Consider the following 18618-nt stretch of genomic DNA (forward strand, 5'->3'; position numbering starts at 1 on the left):
AAAAAAAAAAAAAAAAGCAGCGTAGGAAAAAAAAAAAGGTTTTCATGATGATCTTGATACTTAGAAAAACATCTTTTATTTATCTAAATATAATAACGGCTTCTTCTGTGCACTAAAGTCCCTACTGTGATAATGATTTTAAGACGAACTTTCTTCCAGATCTTCACATTAAGAGGATTTACCATAATTACGGGTCTATGACAATTTATCACCAACAATTCACCACAAACAATTCATCATCACCAATTCATCACCAGCAGTTCATCACCAGGTACAATTCATCACAGAGGGTACAGTATCATATCACAGCTGTTTCAAACGCTACAGGTGAAAATGACCCGTGCGGTGCTTGTAACCCTAACCCTAATTGGTGAGTTATTGTCCGTGATGAATTGTTGCTGGCGATTAATTGTTGGTGATGAAAAGTTTGTGATGAATTGTCGCTGGTGATGAAAAGTGTATGACAAATTGACAGGATACCTAATTACTGGCCAGTACTCCTGTAATCTTTACTTTCATCAGACTTTAAATTATTTTAAATTTAAATAATTTTGGTAATTTCACTGTGAAGCCATCTAGCTTCTTGTTTTATGTGCTTTTGCAACACACTGATGGAAAAAAATATATATATGCAAAGTACTACTTTTAACTGTCTAAATTGATGTCCAAAAGTTTGAAGGTGGTCTAAAAACAGTTCGAAAAAACCCCCCAAAAAACAGCAGCTTTAATTAGTAATGGGCGAATATATTCCAAAGAAGGGGGTACAATTAAGGGGCACATTTGCATTAATTAATTTGCACTAACCATTATACTTGTGAGTATCCAATTGTGGTGACAGGTAGTAAAATATGAATGATTAACTAGTTTTATTTCAATGATTTACAGACCACAGACTACATTACAGAATATAAATCAACACATTTCTAGAAAATAAGTTGAAAGTATAGTTAAATCCCTGTTATGAAAAGTAGTTAAGCATTAAGATTTGTTTTTCCTTGTGTACCTTAATGATTCACTGCTCCCTTGTCTAACATGTTCAGTTAACACTGATTCATATCAAATGCTTTCATTACATTATCCACCAATGTTTTAATTGCAATGAATAAAGGTAATAAGACAGGCATTGAACAGGAAGCTTCAGAAACTAAAGGGAATTAATTACCGATGTATTAACATTAGTAAAACAACAAAAGAGACACATTTCCAGGTCTAGCAGGCTATATATTACCAAGCTTCCACTGAAATCGTCTGGGAATCGAATATTTAGAACAACAATAAAAAGCAGTCCTTGACCTTAGTAAAAAACAAAACACCGTTTGTCTTCTCCAGTAAGTATCAGATCAGCCTATGAGTTGCATAACTAGGAAATATAAAAATATATATTTAATGTACCAGTAATACACTTATTAAAGTTATTTTTTTGGACATATCATTTCACTTTATTCAGTCATGGTTGACAACAAGGTTTGCCATCACTGGTAAATACTGTTACATAAAAAAGGGGATAGAGTACTTTTATCATGGTTGAAAGGCAGGATAAGCTGAAAGCTGGAGTTGCACCAGTCTGCTATAGCTGAAGTCTGACTTGACTAAGCCTTGCCCATATCCCTCTCCAGACAGGATTTACCTCTCATGGGCGTTAACAGCCTGCAAGCACCAGTGTTAGTGGGGCTCAAATATCAGACAAAACACTAAACTCAGAATGCCCAGATTATTTTCAGATGTGGTTTACATGTAACCAGACACATCATTTCCAATTTCACTACTATATTTAGTACCTGATCCATACTTCATCATTTTAAAAGATACACATACTAAACATTCACATCAATTCAAAATACAGACCACAATTTCACAATTTACCCATATACTGCTGTTTATTTAATCTTTTTTTTTTATTTATTTATTTATTTTTTACTTAATTTGACCTGCAAAAAAAAAAAATAGTTCATTGTATAAATTGTAATGAGGTTCTGGTTTACAAATTTAAAAAAAAAAAGAATAAAAAAAGAAAAAAGATACAAGTTGGGATTCTACATTTGAGTTGTTTTTTTTTTTTTTTCTCTACAATAAGCACATTAAAAATTGTTTGTTTTAAAACTGAAAACTAAAAGCATAAATAACTTTCATACATAAGGATGACTGTCATAATCTCTGCAACTCAAATAACAGTAAATACTTTTTGCTGGATGCATGAATTTGTCAATTATGTTGTATTTAAAAAAAAAAAAAAAAAAGTTAACTATAATCATTCCCTTTGTGTGAACCAGCGCTTCGGTTTACTATCTATAACTATTCTATAATGGCAACACATCCTCAAACTTCTCAACTCTAAGAACACTTCTGTAATAATAGAACTTTGGTTTCAGTGCTCAAGTCGATCCTTCCTGATGTTACTTTGCCAATTAAACCACTTGATATTACTTTGCTAATTAAACCTATTAAAACAGGCATGGTATTCAGCCAGCAAATGCCAAAACTTTGTCTGTTTTCTTTTGGACTGATAGCCTGATAATGCAAAAATAGAACACATTTTAAGACTTTTTCAGTTTTAAAGCCAATCTATTTTATAACACATCTCTGTAAGCAATATGCTATACATACAAAAGTACACTCCCCCCCCCCCTTTTTAAGAATATATCTGTAACTACTGCCTGTTGCTGCAATTCAAAACTTGCACAGTCCAAAATGCCTGCGTAGGTGGCAGATATTTTCGTTACTTACTGCTTCTGCCCATAATAAAACAATGAAGTAAACTGAAGGGTTTAATGGAAGCACTGGTAAATGTTCAGCTCTATAACACGTGTTTTCCTTTTCTTTGTCTGAATCTGGACTTTATTTATTTATTTCTTCACAGGCCTTGCAGAAACTCTTGTAGCTGCCTGACAATTTCTGTGTCCACAGTTTCCATAAGGGCTTGGAAGCTATGGTCTCCAATTAGTCCTTGTTGGGCTTTTAGTTTCTCGTAGACAAACTGCTGTAGTGGCACGCTGTGTACTGGGTCCTTCAGTGCAAGCTGTTGAGTAGAAAACACACAATAAATTAGCACAGGCAACACATACTCCCCAAATGCTTTCAGCAACTTGTGTACTGTATATCTGCTGTGGCAGTTTCTCGAGTCATAAACTATTTTAATTGGGACCACAAGAACAGGTATTAGTAACATTGTGTTGTAATAACAAATCAATGATTGATGAGCTGTGCCTGATCACTGAATTCAAGCTCTCCAGTTTCTAATAACAAAGACCTGTTTTCTTATGAAACAAAACTATTTTCAGGGCATTCATAATGGTTCTAAAAAGAATTCCAATACTCACAATAACATTTTCGATTTACCCTCTGTAGAGGATACAATGTGTGGTGACTGGGATAGGCAGTGACTGTTGCACTACATAATTCATACAGTACATCTTGAAAAACACTTATCCAATTCAGATTAAACTTGGTATTAATGGGAGCATTACATTCTTGTAATTTATGGGGGTGACTATCTGTCCGCAGCCTAAAACCGATGTAACACAAGGCAACTTTCAAGCAACTGTTTCAGGCAACAGTTGCAGTAACTAGTTTCCTGCGACTTTGTCAAGCAATTTCCTCCAGGTTGCTCAAAACTAGATCATTTTGATTTTATTGCAACGTTTCTGGCAACTTCGGCGAAAGAACCAGTCAGGATCCTGATTTACGTCATGTGACCTCTAGACACCAACTGAGAAAAAAACAAACAAACATGGCTACCGAAGAGAGACCTCAGTGGGGAACAAAGAGATTGCATTGATCGAATGGTTTGAAAGTATGTTAGTGTGTATATTTTAAATGATAAATCATGTTATTTATGTTATAGCTTAGTTAAATTATTTTCAGAGTTTAAAAAAAAAAAATGGCAAGGCCTAGTCCGTACTGTGAAGCCTGGGGGTAGAGTATGTGTGGAGCCTTGTATTAGTGGAGCGTGAAGCAGGTACAATTGAGTGGCAAATGTTGTCACTGTGCCACCTAGTGGAATGTGTACAATGTTACATAATGTTTTTATGTAGTACAATATATTCTTATTTTTGATAAACCACGTAAATCGTTGTGTTTAAAGGTGTCTGCTAAATACTGAATAACTACTAAATAATAAGGTTTTTAAAGTTGCCTCACGCGATGATTAAAAAATGACTTATCTGTTATACAGCAGGGGAGGGGGTTAATATCCTCCCTGCATAAAACGTAGATTTGTTAATTGTTTTATTATTAATTATCCCCTGTACCTGCCAATTATTGTAAATTAGAGCCAGGTTCAGGGCTGCTGCTGTGTGAAGGAGCCTGATTGAAGGTGGCTCAATCGGAATGTAAAAGGTACTGTGCGAAAACCTTTTTGTGAAAACTTATTTGTAAAACTGTCTGTTTTGTTTTATTAGGTATATTTATGTTAGGTAAACAGCTTAGCCGTCCTGCGAGCTAGTCAGGAACCTGCATCAAATGTTTAGTCCAAAGGAGCTAGGTGTTTACTTTTGTTTGTTTTATTTTTGTTGGTATGTATTAAATTAGCGCAACCGCGCTGAAGTGTCAATTTTTTGTGCGCTAGGTCATTATTAAAGGGGCAAACGAACGATTGTGAGTGCAGTTTGGTTACAATATATATATATATATATATATATATATATATATATATATATATGCTGTTAGTTTTCGTGCAAAATAACATTACAAGAATGTGTACTTTTAAGGAGCATATTTTTTTAAACTAGTGCGTATTTTGAAATTTTTTATAAATGTAGTCGTTGCCAATTACTTTTTTTTTTGTTATTTTCTCCCAATTTTGAAATGCCCAATTATTATTTTTAGGCTCAGCTCACTGCAGATTCACCATTGAGTCACCCAGGAGCTACAGCGTTGGAGGACAACGCAGCTCCAGGACAGCTAACAGGCAGGCCCACAGTCGCCCGGCCAGACAATAGGGGTTGCTGGTGTGCGGTGAGCTGAGGACACCCTGGTGCCCACCCAGATTACCCCCCCCCCCCCCCCTGAGGACACCCAGATTCCCCCCCCCCCCCCCCCCCTTCTTGCTTTGCTTGCATTTAAATTTACAATTGCAATCATTACCTCATGAAACGATAATTATTCGACTTTATATATATATATATTATTACTTTTTTCAGCTCTCAAAGGTTTAATGTGTTTAGTTAGCTACGCCACATTCAATTACGCAGCTGGTCTCCTGGGTAATATGACTGGCATTTAATCTTACCACGACTCCTCATTAATAAAGAGAACTTAATGGGCTTTACACTCAAATGGATTTTTTAAATGGATGTTTAAATAAATTGATATACAGGTGCCAACCTACAGATCAATCTGCAAAATGTTTACTGATATATAATGACACTGGAATTACAAGCAACCATTTACTCTTCACTAGTGTTTAGGTAAAAGAGAATAAAAAAATGTTTACACCATCTACTGCTTGTTGCTGACCTTAAATTGAACAGTACTTTTTATGACTTGGTGTTACCAAAAGTGAAATGTCAGAAAGCTATACTGAAATAAAAGTAAAATCCTCCTGCCAACTGACTGGGGTAGTACTATTTAAATATACTATTCTGCTTCTGCTTAGTGTTTCTTCCAGAATGAAATCCATTCAGTGCAAAACTACATACCCTTATTAAAAAACAATATGTTAACTGCAAGATAACACTGCTAATGTCCCTCCTAGCAATAATACAGAATGATTAATTGACAAAAATTATTATCTAGTCTAACCGTTAAATTAAACACGATTGCAGTAATTTCTATGACTAATGGCAATTAAAAACCTGAACTGCAGTAAATATTTTTAACATCCAAATTACATTTTTAAAAGGTCATATAAAATACAGTAAACATACATCTTAATTCTTGTACTACAACATCAACTATTGTACAAATTAAAAAAAAATCATTGCAGGGTATTGGTTTCTGAGTATGAGTAATGGTTTCTCTGCACAGCCCTAATAAACAGTGCCTTGCAAAAGTATTCAGACCCTGTCAGTTTTCACAATTTGTTGCTTTTTAGCTTGCAGTCTTGACACTTTCAAGTAGGAATTAATATGTGTTATATACGCAACCTACTTGCATGCATTCAAAGCAAAAACAAAAAGTAAATAGATAATATGAAATAAAAATGGAAAAGTCATGATTGCATAAGTATTCAGGGATGCCACTGTGAGGCCAACGACAACTTTGAAAGAGCTGCATAGTTCAATGGCTGAGTTGGGAGAAAATATGCATCAGTCAACAATATCCAGAACACTTCACAAAAGTAGCCTGTATGGTAAGGTGGCAAGAAGGAAGCCATTACTAAAAATGCACCATGTCAAAGCCTGCATGGAGTTTGCAACAAAGCACTCAAGTGATCCTGCAAAAATGTGGCAAAAGGTGTTGTGGTCAGACGAGACCAAATTGGAACTTTTTGGTCAAAATGCCAAGTGTTACGTTTGGCGAAGACCCAACACAGCACATCTCCCAGTCAACACCATCCCTACAGTCAAGCATGGTGGTGGCTGCATCATGCTATGGGGATGCTTCTCCTCAGCAGGGGCTGGAAAGCTTGTTAGGATTGAAGGAAAATTGATGGAGCAAAGCACAGGGAAATACTAGAGGAAAACCTGTTTTAGTCTGCAAAGACTTAAACTGGGGTGAATTTACCTTTTAACAGGACAATGATCCAAAGCACAAGGCCAAATCTACTCTGGAGTGGCTTAAGAAAAAGAAAGTGAATGTCCTTGAGTGGCCCAGGCAAAGTCCTGACTTGAATCCTATTGAGAATCTGTGGAAAGACTTAAACTGCTGTCCATAAGTGATCCCCAAGCAACTTGAGAGAGCTTGAGCAAATCTGCCAAGAAGAATAGGCACAAATTGCACCAAGCCGGTGTGCAAAGTAGAGACTTACCCAAATAGAGTTGACGGGTCTGAATACTTTTGCAATCAACATATTTCAGTTTTTTCTATTTAGTTTTTGCTGACATTTACTGTATCTTATCTTACCCTTAGAAGTCTTCAGTTTGAGCATTCAAGTTTTGAATAAAACAATTTTGTAATTTCACAAAATGGGACACCATAGGAAGGGTCTGAATACTTTTGCAAGGCACTGTATATATTACAAAACGATTCAGTAACATCAAGCAGGCTTCTAAAAATCAATCCGTGCAAGTGGTGACTTTTTTATTTTGATGTGCTGTATTTAAAGCTCAGTTTACATCTACTGGACAGTAAATGCTAAACAAAGCCACAATTGGTCCAAATGTATTTTATTATACACCAAAACCAGTGAATCAATACTAAAGCAACCAGTCCTGTACCCACATCTGCCGAATCAGCCAATCACAGCCTGTCAGCTCAACTTGAGCTCAGCATCGTTCAATAATAATCCGAGACATGAACAGTTCAGACGCTGTTCAAATAAACTTTAAGCAGCTTTGACAAGCATAAAAAAGTTTGTTTATAACCATTTTATTTTTTATTTTTTCCTAATTATGTGTGTGATCCTTTATTAACATTTTTGGGACTATTTTCCTAAAACTTTTCTCAGTGGAAAGGTACCCAATGAATCATTACAAGTTCAAGGTAAATCTAGGTTTTAATGCTTTTTTTTTTTTTTTTTTTTTTTTGAGAAAATGTGTTTTCTAATAGTGACAGTACCCTCTTGATGAAGGCTCTTGACTTTCGTTGGCGCCCTTGCCTTTGGCTTGTGACAACTCCAGTCGTGGTCTACTACCACATAGTACAGCCTTCATTGACCGGCCCTATCACTTAATTTAAACATTTCTATTTGTATTTTATAGTTGTCCAATGAAGACACAATTTATTAAATTTACTGTATTCTCTACGGTGTTATGTTGCCTTTTATCGCTGTCTGGAAATTATGCAAAAGTTGGGCTTGTATTTTACTTCCTGCTAAAAAAAGAGATAGTTATTGAAGCAATGTCACATAGTATCCCTGTTGTCATTTTTGTACCTATTACATGAACTTTGGTATTATGTTTGCATAATTGTATGCCAGTGGTACGTTGATGAAAAGTGTAATTTATGGGGAAAAAGTTTAAAAAAAAATATTAAATACAAAACTGAAAGATCATAATTGGATAAGTCTCCACCCTAAGTTAATACTTGTTGGAAGCAACTTTGGCAGCAATTACAGTTGTGAGTCTGCTGGGATAGGTCTCTACCAATTTTGCACACCTAGATTTGGCAATGTTTGAGCATTCTTCTTTACAAAACTGTTCAAGCTCTGTCAAGTTCCTTGGGGAGCGTTGATGGACAGCAATCTTTAAGTTATACCACAAATTTTCGATTGCATTTAGGTCGGGGCTCTGACTGGGCTACTCAAGGACATTTACCTTTTTGTTCCTTAGCCACTCCATTGTAGCTCTGGCTGTGTGCTTTGGGATGTTGTCATGCTGAAAGGTGAACTTCCATCCCAGTTTCAGCTTTCTTGCAAAGGGCAGCAGGTTTTCCTCAAGGACTTCTCTGTACTTTGCTCCATTCATTTTCCCTTCTATCCTGATAAAGTGCCCCAGTCCCTGCTGATGTGCAGAATAGAGGAAGAGACTTGCCTGGGCCAAAAAACACGGAAATAGTACGTCTGAGGAGTGGAAGTCGGTTTTACGGACCGATGAGTCAAAATTTGAAATATTTGGGTCCAAAAGCCGAGTATTTGTAGATGCAGAGAGGGTGAGAGCATGAGTTCTGCATGTGTGGTTCCCATTGTCAAGCATGGAGGAGGCAGTGTCATAGCTAGCTATGGCTATCATAGCATACTTCAGAGGCATGCCATTTCATCAGCAATACGGCTAGTTGGGCAGTCCTTCATTCTTAAGCAAGATAATGACCCAAAACACACCTCAAAGTTGTGCAAGAACTATCCGGCGAAGAAGGAAAGTGAAGGACAACTCAATCTAATGACCTGGCCTGCCCAGTCTCCAGAACTCAATCCCATAGAACTTATATGGGACGAACTGGACAGAAGAGTCAAAGCAAAGCTATCCACAAGTGCCCTACATCTCTGGGAATTGTTGCAGAAGCGCTGGGAAGACATGTCGGGTGATTTCCTGCTGAAACTTGTTAACCGAATGCCTCGTGTTTGTGAGGCTGTTATTAAGGCAAAGGGTGGCTATTTTGAGGAATCCAAGATTTAGAGACAATTTTCAATTTTCTTGAACATTACTTTGATAATCCTTATGTTTTGTATATTGTAACATGTGTTTTCATTTTCAAGTATTTACAGAAACATATACGACGTAAAACACTGTCAATTATGAAAAAAACCTAGTTTCCAGCAAGTGTATTCAAACTTTTGACTGGTGATAGATAGATATATAGATAGATATTTTTTATTTTAAAAAGATCTTTATTATCATAAATAATTATACATTAAAACAAATACACAATATATACATATTTGCACAAACACTATTATACATTGACTGTTATATTTTTATCTATTTATTTATTTATTAAAAACTCACACCTTCATAATTAAACTTCCTTCTTCCACTACAAACACCACTTCGCCAAAAGCCCAGACTGTTTCGAACAACTCCAATTGATGTACTAATTTATAATACAGAAAATCAATTCGCACTCTGCAAGCCACCAACACTTTAAACACAGATATTACATCAGCAGTCTGTACATTGCTCAGTTTGTTTTTTCTGCTTTTTAAAATGGCTAATTTAGCTTGACCAATAAGAAAGTTAGCCAATTTAATGATAGATTTATTCCCCTTAGAAAAATTAACTCCATATATGAAAACAACATGGGAGAAATTTATTCCTAAACAACTGAACAACTCATCTAGTAAATTCATCAGAGACTGCAGCCTTGGACAGAACAATAAACAATGAAATACAGTTTCTCTCTGCTGACAAAAAACACACTTATCTGCCTCCTACTGTATAATACTGAGAAACGAGTTCACAACAACAATGGTGTGCAGAACTCTCCACTGGAGATCACCTACTCTTTTCTGGATTGCTGGTTTATACAGGTTATTCCAGGCAGGTTTAACAGAACCTTCAACACCCAATCTCTCCCTCCAGTGTGTATCTGGGACATCTTTCAACAGTTTAAAGTTCCCAATTTTAACACACAGCCTGTACAATGCTTTCTTTTCTAACGCTCCAAATTGCAGGCTGTAGAATGCTCCAAACTGTAAAAGGTGTCCTGGGGAGTCAGCATCCTGATCGACAGCAGGTCTAACCTGAAGCTTAAAAACCTCTGGCTCTAAACCCTGAGAACTGTCCCCTTTGAAAAACTGACTCGTAGCCTTCATGCCCACCCAATGGAGGAAAAAAAAAGCCAGCGTTCTCCAGGACAGAGATTCAGGAGCATAGAGCAACCTCTGTAGAGAAAGCAGTCTAAATGCTGCCACCATCAACCAAGCCCTGCCCTCCCTCTTCAACTGGTAAAAACAACACACACTGCTTTATCCAGTGCAATCCGTCCCAGAAAAAATCTACAATCACTCTCTGGATCTCTTTTAATAACAACACTGGGGGGTCTACACATCTTCTCTGTGCCATAACGTGGAGGTTACTAGGTTGTTAATCACTAAAACTCTACCTCTATAGGATAGTTTAGTGAGGAGCCATCGCCAGCTCTGCAATCTACTTTTGACCTTATCTAACACCCCATCCCAGTTCTCTTTAGCCACTCGTTCCCCTCCCAAGAACACTCCCAGGTATCTAAAAACTGCTTGACTCCATTGTAACCCTGAGGGGAGAGCTGGAGGCCTACTGCCTTCCCAGTCATGTAATAAAAATGCACTGCTTTTTGACCAGTTTGTCTTTGCAGAGGACACTTCTCCAAACAATGTCAAGCAATCATTTAATCTTTTTTTCCCCATAACAAAGACTACATCATCAGCAGCAGCATAGGCCACCACTTTTATAGGCTCCATTGGTATATTTGGAATGGTCAAGCCAGATAACAAAAACCATAATTTGTGGAGTAATGGTTCAAATGAGAGTGACTATAACATCCCAGACATGGAACAACCCTGGCGAATTCTCCTCTGCACCTGAATAGGAGAGCTAAGCACACCATTGATTTTAAGTGTAGTAAAAACATTACTGTAGAGTAACTGAATTTTGCCCAAAAAAACTGGGCCCAAGACCAAAAGCCTAAACTACATTAAATAAATATTTATTATCTACACGATCAAAGGCTTTCTCCTGATCTAAAGAAATTAGACCAGCTTTAAAACCCAAGAGCTTGGAGGCTGCTATTAGATCACGAATCAGAAAGATATTATCAAATATTGATCTGCCGGGGACACAGTACGTTTGATCAAAATGCACCACACAATTCATCACTTTGCCCAACCTAGTCGCCAAAGTTTTTGGTAAAATTTTGTTATATGTACAAAGGAGACTTATTGGACGCCAGTTCTTTATATTACATAAGTCTCCTTGCTTTGGTAGCAAAGTCAATACTGCACGCCGACGCTGAAAGGCAGTTCCTCTTCTGCAATACTGTCAAGTACCACTTCAAACAAGTCTTTTCTGACTGCAGACCAGAAAGTCTTATAGAATTCCATCCGTATACCATCAATCCCTGGTGCTTTACCAGTGTTCAATCCCACAAGAGCAAAAGAGAACTCCTGGAAAGTTAACTCTCTCCAACTGGTCCTTCTCTTCTTCAGGAAGACCAGAACTTCTAGGAACTGCTGAGTTTTACCAGAATCGTCCCCAGCCTCTGCCGTGAACAAGTCAGAGTAAAAACCCACACTGTACTCCCGGATGACCTCAGGTTCGCTCAGTAGTTGTCCTTGAGCCATCCGTAAACAATAAATAAGTTTATTCTGAGCAATTTTCTTTTCCAAAGCAAAGATGTATTGGGTGGGAGCATCCATTTGAGACAAATTAAGGAACCTGGCGCGCACTAGCGCCCATTGTACTCGTGTATCCAGCAGATCAGACAGTTTACTTTTTTTTAAGCTTCAGGTCCTCAAACAGCCTGTCACTACAGCTGGACCCCATTGCTCTATGGAGCTCACTGATGTCCTCCAGCTCTCTCATTGCTAAACTAATACTCTTAGTAATATTTTTTGTATACTGTTGGCAAAGTAGTTTAATCTGAACCTTAGAGACATCCCATCATAGCCTTAAAGATGAAAAATTGCATTGTTGCCTTCTCCATCGTTCCCCCCAAAAATTAAAACATTTAATAAAATGAGTATCGTTTAAAAGCTTTGTGTTTAAATGCCAATATGAAGTATACACACATGTAGAAGGGATAAGCATGTTCAAATTAACCAAGCTGTGGTCAGATAAACCAGTAGGACATATATCACTGGTAGTAAATCAATTTAAATGATGCTTAAAAACATAAAACCTAACAAGTCTAACTAGTGAAATATGTCCACCACTCCCTTTCACCCAAGTATACTGGCGGGCATCAGGTTTCATCAATCTTCACACATCCTCTAGATCATGGTCTCTTAAGACAGAGACCAGCTCACTGACTGACCTTGGATGGGGTTCAGAGCCATTCCTATCAACCTTGTTATCTACTGTACAATTAAAATCCTCACCCCATAAAACCACATCCTCAGGCTGATACTGTGCCAGTACTTTATTCAGAGTTGCATAAACATTTAGAAAGACAAGAGTCTTATTACAAATACTGACTTGGACTTTTAATAGCCACCCTTGAACCTCTTCACTCATGACAAAGGAGTCTGGTTTAAAATCCTTAGAAAATAAAATCGTGACTCCTGCATTGAAATTAGTGCCATGGCTCAGTATAACCTCCCTGTCCCACTGTTTACACCAATCTGCCTTAATGTTTCCATCTGTATGTGTTTCTTGAAACATGGAAACTCATTTTCTTCTGCATTAAATATTCAAAAACTGCTGTTCTCTTTCCTACATCTCTCCCTCCATTAATATTTAAAGTACTCAAATTAAAAGTCTGCACAATAGGAGTAAAAGAGAAAATACACACAACAAACCAACAGACAGAAAGAAAGAGAGATACTTGGGAATATCTAAACATTTTTACTAGATTTAAAAGAAGCACACACTTTGCTCATTAAATTCTTCAATCGGTCTCGTTCTTTTTTCTCAATTCCTATAACTGACACGTTGAGCATCAATTGCTGCAGAGAACTTACAAACAATTTCAAGTCGGGAAAGTGATCAATTACACTAACATTTCTTTTACCTTTAATTAGCTCCAGAAAATTACGAATACTTTCATTACTGTACCCGCCTATCTCTGACTGACTAGCGGACATTTCACAAGTTACTGAGGAGTCAGTATTGCTCTCACTCGCATCATTATCAGCATGTCCACTGTCTTCCACTTCCAATGTACTCCGAGTCGCTGAGAGATTGGCAGCACTGCTAACACTAACAGAGACTGCGTCTCTTTTCACAGCTAAACTATTCCCAGAGTCATCACAATGAGAGACTATAGTTTCTGAGCACACACTGTTTCACTGAATTAATCTCCTTAGTTTTTATTTTCCTCTTTTTCCCCAGGCATTTTAAAATCAATATGTGCATTAATCACCTGCCCACCCTCCTCCACTTCTTCCTCTGATCGTATCTGCACTATTACTATCCATTTTCAGATTTCTATGTTCTCAGTATCTGTATTTTTAACCCTTCTGGTATGTGTTTTGGAAACATTCGAATCATCAGCAGCCTTATTAAGAGACCCCAATTCTTCCACAACATTATCAGTATCTTGAACTGTCAGCTCCCTTTCTTTTTCAGCGACAGACTCTGCAGCTGCAAATACGGCTCCCCCAGTCTCTCCCACACCGGGCACAACTGCAGTATTCTGAGCTGCAGCGTCAGCTGCCTTACTCACAGGCATCTCTCTACTCTCACTCTGTTCACTAGTTTCTCCCCTTTCATTACCGTGGTCCTCATTGTTTTTACAGTTTTTTGCAACGTGCCCCTCACGCCCGCAAGTGAAACATTTAATTAATTCTGTTGAGGCAAAGATTATGTAATCAGTGCCATCAACACAAAACCTGAAAGCTACGTTTAATTCATCGTTACTATTTTTTAGACGCATGTAGACCTGTCTCCTGAAAGAAAACATGTTTTAATTCAGGGTCTTTACAGCCCAAAAGGAATCGTGGACATACCTGACATTATCTGTCAGTGCCGGCTTAGTTATTTTAATATCAGATCATTTTTAAGTAAGGGAGAACATTGGAAATAGTAACTTTTTTAGCAGGGACCGCAAGAGGCAAAACAGAAACTCCACTCCACCAATTACTAATTCCTGCTGCACTACCTTTTGAACTAATTCCTCATTACTGAGGAAAACCACTACAGCTTTATTCATCTTTGAAGCCGACTTAATGTTTCCACACCCAACTACTTTTCCCGAGTTTAACAACACATTTTTGCACCGGTACTGTAGCATCAACAACGATTTTGATGCCGTGCCGCCTTGCTATATTTTCAAAATTGGCGCTTGAACCGCTCCCTCCCCCCGGTTTGGCCATAACGGCCGTCAATCTGTAAAACCCAACTCTCAATCAGATTTAATAACACTATAACATAAGAAAAAAAAAAAAAGAAATGATATATATATATATATATATATATATATATATATATATATATATATATATATATATATATATATATATATATATATAATAGAAGGAAAAACTGGGGAGAACCCCTCACTCACTATGAGCTCCGCACACACGCCACAAGCACTCCCGACAGACAGCACCAACAGAGAGAGAGATAGACAGATAACTAGATAGAGAGATAGATAGAACACACACACACCATTTATGAATATGGCTCCTGGCAGCCCAACTGTGAACCAATGTCTCTAATTACAGTACAACACCAATTGTAAAGTAAGATATGCGAGAGACCGATTAAATCAGATTTAAGTCCACACATTCTGTACATTATATTTAGGTGACTTGACTTGGGCTGTCTCCTCCCTATCCTGCCCCACTGACCCTTTAAAACAATCCTCATAGCCTTCTGATCTCCATTCATTCTGTCACTTTCTCGCCTCCTGTAAAAAAGTTTTCTCCGGAAATGTATTTGTTCTAAATTGGCATCTAATATCTTACTGTGGTTTTATTCCATAAAACAAGTATTTCTTGTATACTTAATTTTACTTATGAAACCCTCAATGGTGCAGTATATATCATTGACACTGGCAGAGGTTGAAACAATGTGACAGACAAAAGGTTAAGCTTTACGGCACAACAAAGGATATGTAAAGTAACTGAGAAAATCATAGAATACAGCTATGCACAAAACAAGGAGACTAGCTCAGAGTATTGCCTCTAAACAGCAGAAACATAAAAAGTCACATGACCGCAATGTGTTTATAACATGGCAAATATTAAACATGATTAATCTGCGATTAATGTGGGCATGTCAATTATTTTTATTTATTTATTTTAAGATGTTTGCAGTTGAAATAGCACTGACGAATTTGCATATTTACAAAAAACACTTCCACGTCATGCTTTGGTCTCTTACATGTTTTGTGTATTAAATAAGATAAAGCAGCAGAAGCAAACAAACAAACAAACAAACAATAAAACACATATGTTATGATAAAATTCCTTTATTTGACACTGGAGGTCATTCAAGAAGATTCCTCAAGTTAGCATGCAGAAAACATATCTTGAAACTTCATGCATACACAGATCACACCTTGACAGTATAAGGTACAATAAATAAGAAAAAAAGCAAGCCCTCTGGTGTTTCTAGAGCTATCTATCAGTACCAAAACAAAAAGTTATTAGTCCCTGTGTCTGTTTAAATAAATGTTTTCATGTACAGAATATTAACTTATGTATTTGGTAGAGCCTTGAAGCATCCCAGATACAATATTCATCCTCAGCCAGAGCTTAAAAAAAAACCCAGCAAACAAATCTAGACTGCCTTTCCACTCATCTGGCAGCTTAGTACTGCATGGCCAATATGTGACGACAAGTACTTTTGTTGCCTTATTGCTCACAACCTGTCACTCTCTTCTAAAAGAGATACTTCATTCTAAAGGTCATAGACTAGCTCAAGTGATACTGCAAGCTTCAATGCCTACAACACCTGATAGCAGCTATGCTTAAAAAAAAAAAAAAAATCTATGGATCCCCACACTTCTGGAAACAGTATTAAAATTTACCGAAGCAGGTGGAAGTGTTCGTACCAGTTCAACACCTTTCTATAGTGTGTCTTGTAGCAGTATGTTTAGCTTTATGATTGTCTAGTCTTAAACACACTGACACTATTCTTCTGTCAACTAAAAAGCATCAATAAATTAAATGTATGACAATATGCAGTAACATTTTTATAAGGTGGAAAATAATTTTTACTCTGGACTGTGAATTGATTCATGTACAGTAAAAGGTTCAGGAGGAGGGTCAACCTGCTAAAACCCCTATGTATTGTTAGCAACCACTGATACTGAAACTGTAATCTTTTTAACTAATAAAACAAAAATAAATTAACATCTTTCAACTAGTAGCTTTTTTTTAGTAACAACTGTAATATATTCTAACATCTTTTTGCTGTTACATAGCTGGGATGAATTGTAATTAGATGCAATAATTTTTTTAAATGCACCCCGGATTTTCCCTTCAATTTAGAATGTTCAATTATGTTCCCTCACCGCAGCAATTCCCCAAACAACTCAGGAGAAGTTAAAGTTCAGGGGGCATCCTCCGATCCCACGAACAAGTCAATTTACTATTTTATACACAGGAACGGATGTTGGTGAAAAATTGCCAACCTTGATGGTATCTGTCTGAGCTCACTAGGCGCATGCCCAACAGGGTCCACTGTAGTGCCTTAAAGAGAAATCGTCCCTGCTGGTTTTGCCTCTATAACCCATGGAAGTGCAGGAATCCCCAGTGAAGACCGGCTACTTCACACAGCCAGGACGTGAACCTGAGCTCCCCGGACTGTACGACTCACCCTGCACACCACACGGCCATGCTTTTACCAGGTGAGCCACTCTGGTACCCATACACAACAGGGACCTGTTTACTCTGGGACCCAAGCACAAGAGGGACCTGTTTACTCTGGGACCCATACACAAGAGGGACCTGTTTACTCTGGGACCCATACACAAGAGCACAAGAGGGACCTGTTTACTCTGGGACCCATACATAAGAGGGACCTGTTTACTCTGGGACCCATACATAAGAGGGACCTGTTTACTCTGGGACCCATACACAAGAGGGACCTGTTTACTCTGGGACCCATACACAAGAGGGACCTGTTTACTCTGGGACCCATACACAAGAGGGACCTGTTTACTCTGGGACCCATACACAAGAGGGACCTGTTTACTCTGGGACCCATACACAAGAGGGGGACCTGTTTACTCTGGGACCCATACATAAGAGGGACCTGTTTACTCTGGGACCCATACACAAGAGGGACCTGTTTACTCTGGGACCCATACACAAGAGGGGGACCTGTTTACTCTGGGACCCATACACAAGAGGGACCTGTTTACTCTGGGACCCATACACAAGAGGGACCTGTTTACTCTGGGACCCATACACAAGAGGGACCTGTTTACTCTGGGACCCATACACAAGAGGGACCTGTTTACTCTGGGACCCATACACAAGAGGGACCTGTTTACTCTGGGACCCATACACAAGAGGGACCTGTTTACTCTGGGACCCATACACAAGAGGGACCTGTTTACTCTGGGACCCATACACAAGAGGGACCTGTTTACTCTGGGACCCATACACAAGAGGGACCTGTTTACTCTGGGACCCATACACAAGAGGGGCCTGTTTACTCTGGGACCCATACAGAAGATGGACCTGTTTACTCTGGGACCCATACACAAGAGGGACCTGTTTACTCTGGGACCCATACATAAGAGGAACCTGTTTACTCTGGGACCCATACACAAGAGGGACCTGTTTACTCTGGGACCCATACACAAGAGGGGCCTGTTTACTCTGGGACCCATACAGAAGATGGACCTGTTTACTCTGGGACCCATACACAAGAGGGGCCTGTTTACTCTGGGACCCACATACTAAAGAGGGATCTGTTTACTCTGGGACCCATACACAAGAGGGGCCTGTTTACTCTGGGACCCACATACTAAAGAGGGATCTGTTTACTCTGGGACCCATACACAAAAGAGGGACCTGTTTACTTGCTTCAAGTATATTTTAAAGTGCTTACACACATATTCACACATTTAAACTTCCCCAAATATAACCCTTGCTCTAGACACAGTAAACCTAAACTCCATTTCATAACAAATGAGAGATACATTGCTCTTCATTAAAAATCTGTCAACAAATCAGCTAACCAGGCATTTTACACCCTAATAGCTGAGTAAGTTGACCAAACAGGCTTTTAGGTACTTTTGGAAACCCAACCCAATTTAAACTAACTTCCCTGCAGCTACATAACCATTAGGTAAATGCTATACATACTGTTCATGGAGGCTTTATTCAAACCCAAATAATAAATTAGTTCATTTTGTAATATATTTTTTAAACCCCTGACCCTTACGCTGTCCAATGACCTATTCCACAACATTTACCAGGCTTCTACAACCCGCATTACTATACAGCTATGGCCAAAAGTTTAGCATCACTTAGAATTGAGACAAAAA

At 38.1% G+C, this 18618-nt stretch overlaps 1 protein-coding gene across 1 annotated transcript in view; it reads right to left on the bottom strand.

Moving 5' to 3' along the window:
- Window positions 1-725: 725 nt before the first annotated feature.
- Window positions 726-18618, bottom strand: part of LOC121300752 (importin-11-like) — a 183471-nt gene continuing 165578 nt past the window's right edge. The window contains exon 30 of the mRNA XM_041229541.1: window positions 726-3016. Within this exon, the coding sequence (XP_041085475.1) occupies window positions 2852-3016 (165 nt within the window). The 3' untranslated portion in view covers window positions 726-2851. The remainder of the gene's footprint in view (window positions 3017-18618) is intronic.

The sequence above is a fragment of the Polyodon spathula genome, chromosome 2 (assembly GCF_017654505.1).
Source record: "Polyodon spathula isolate WHYD16114869_AA chromosome 2, ASM1765450v1, whole genome shotgun sequence".
NCBI classification, from domain to species: domain Eukaryota; kingdom Metazoa; phylum Chordata; class Actinopteri; order Acipenseriformes; family Polyodontidae; genus Polyodon; species Polyodon spathula.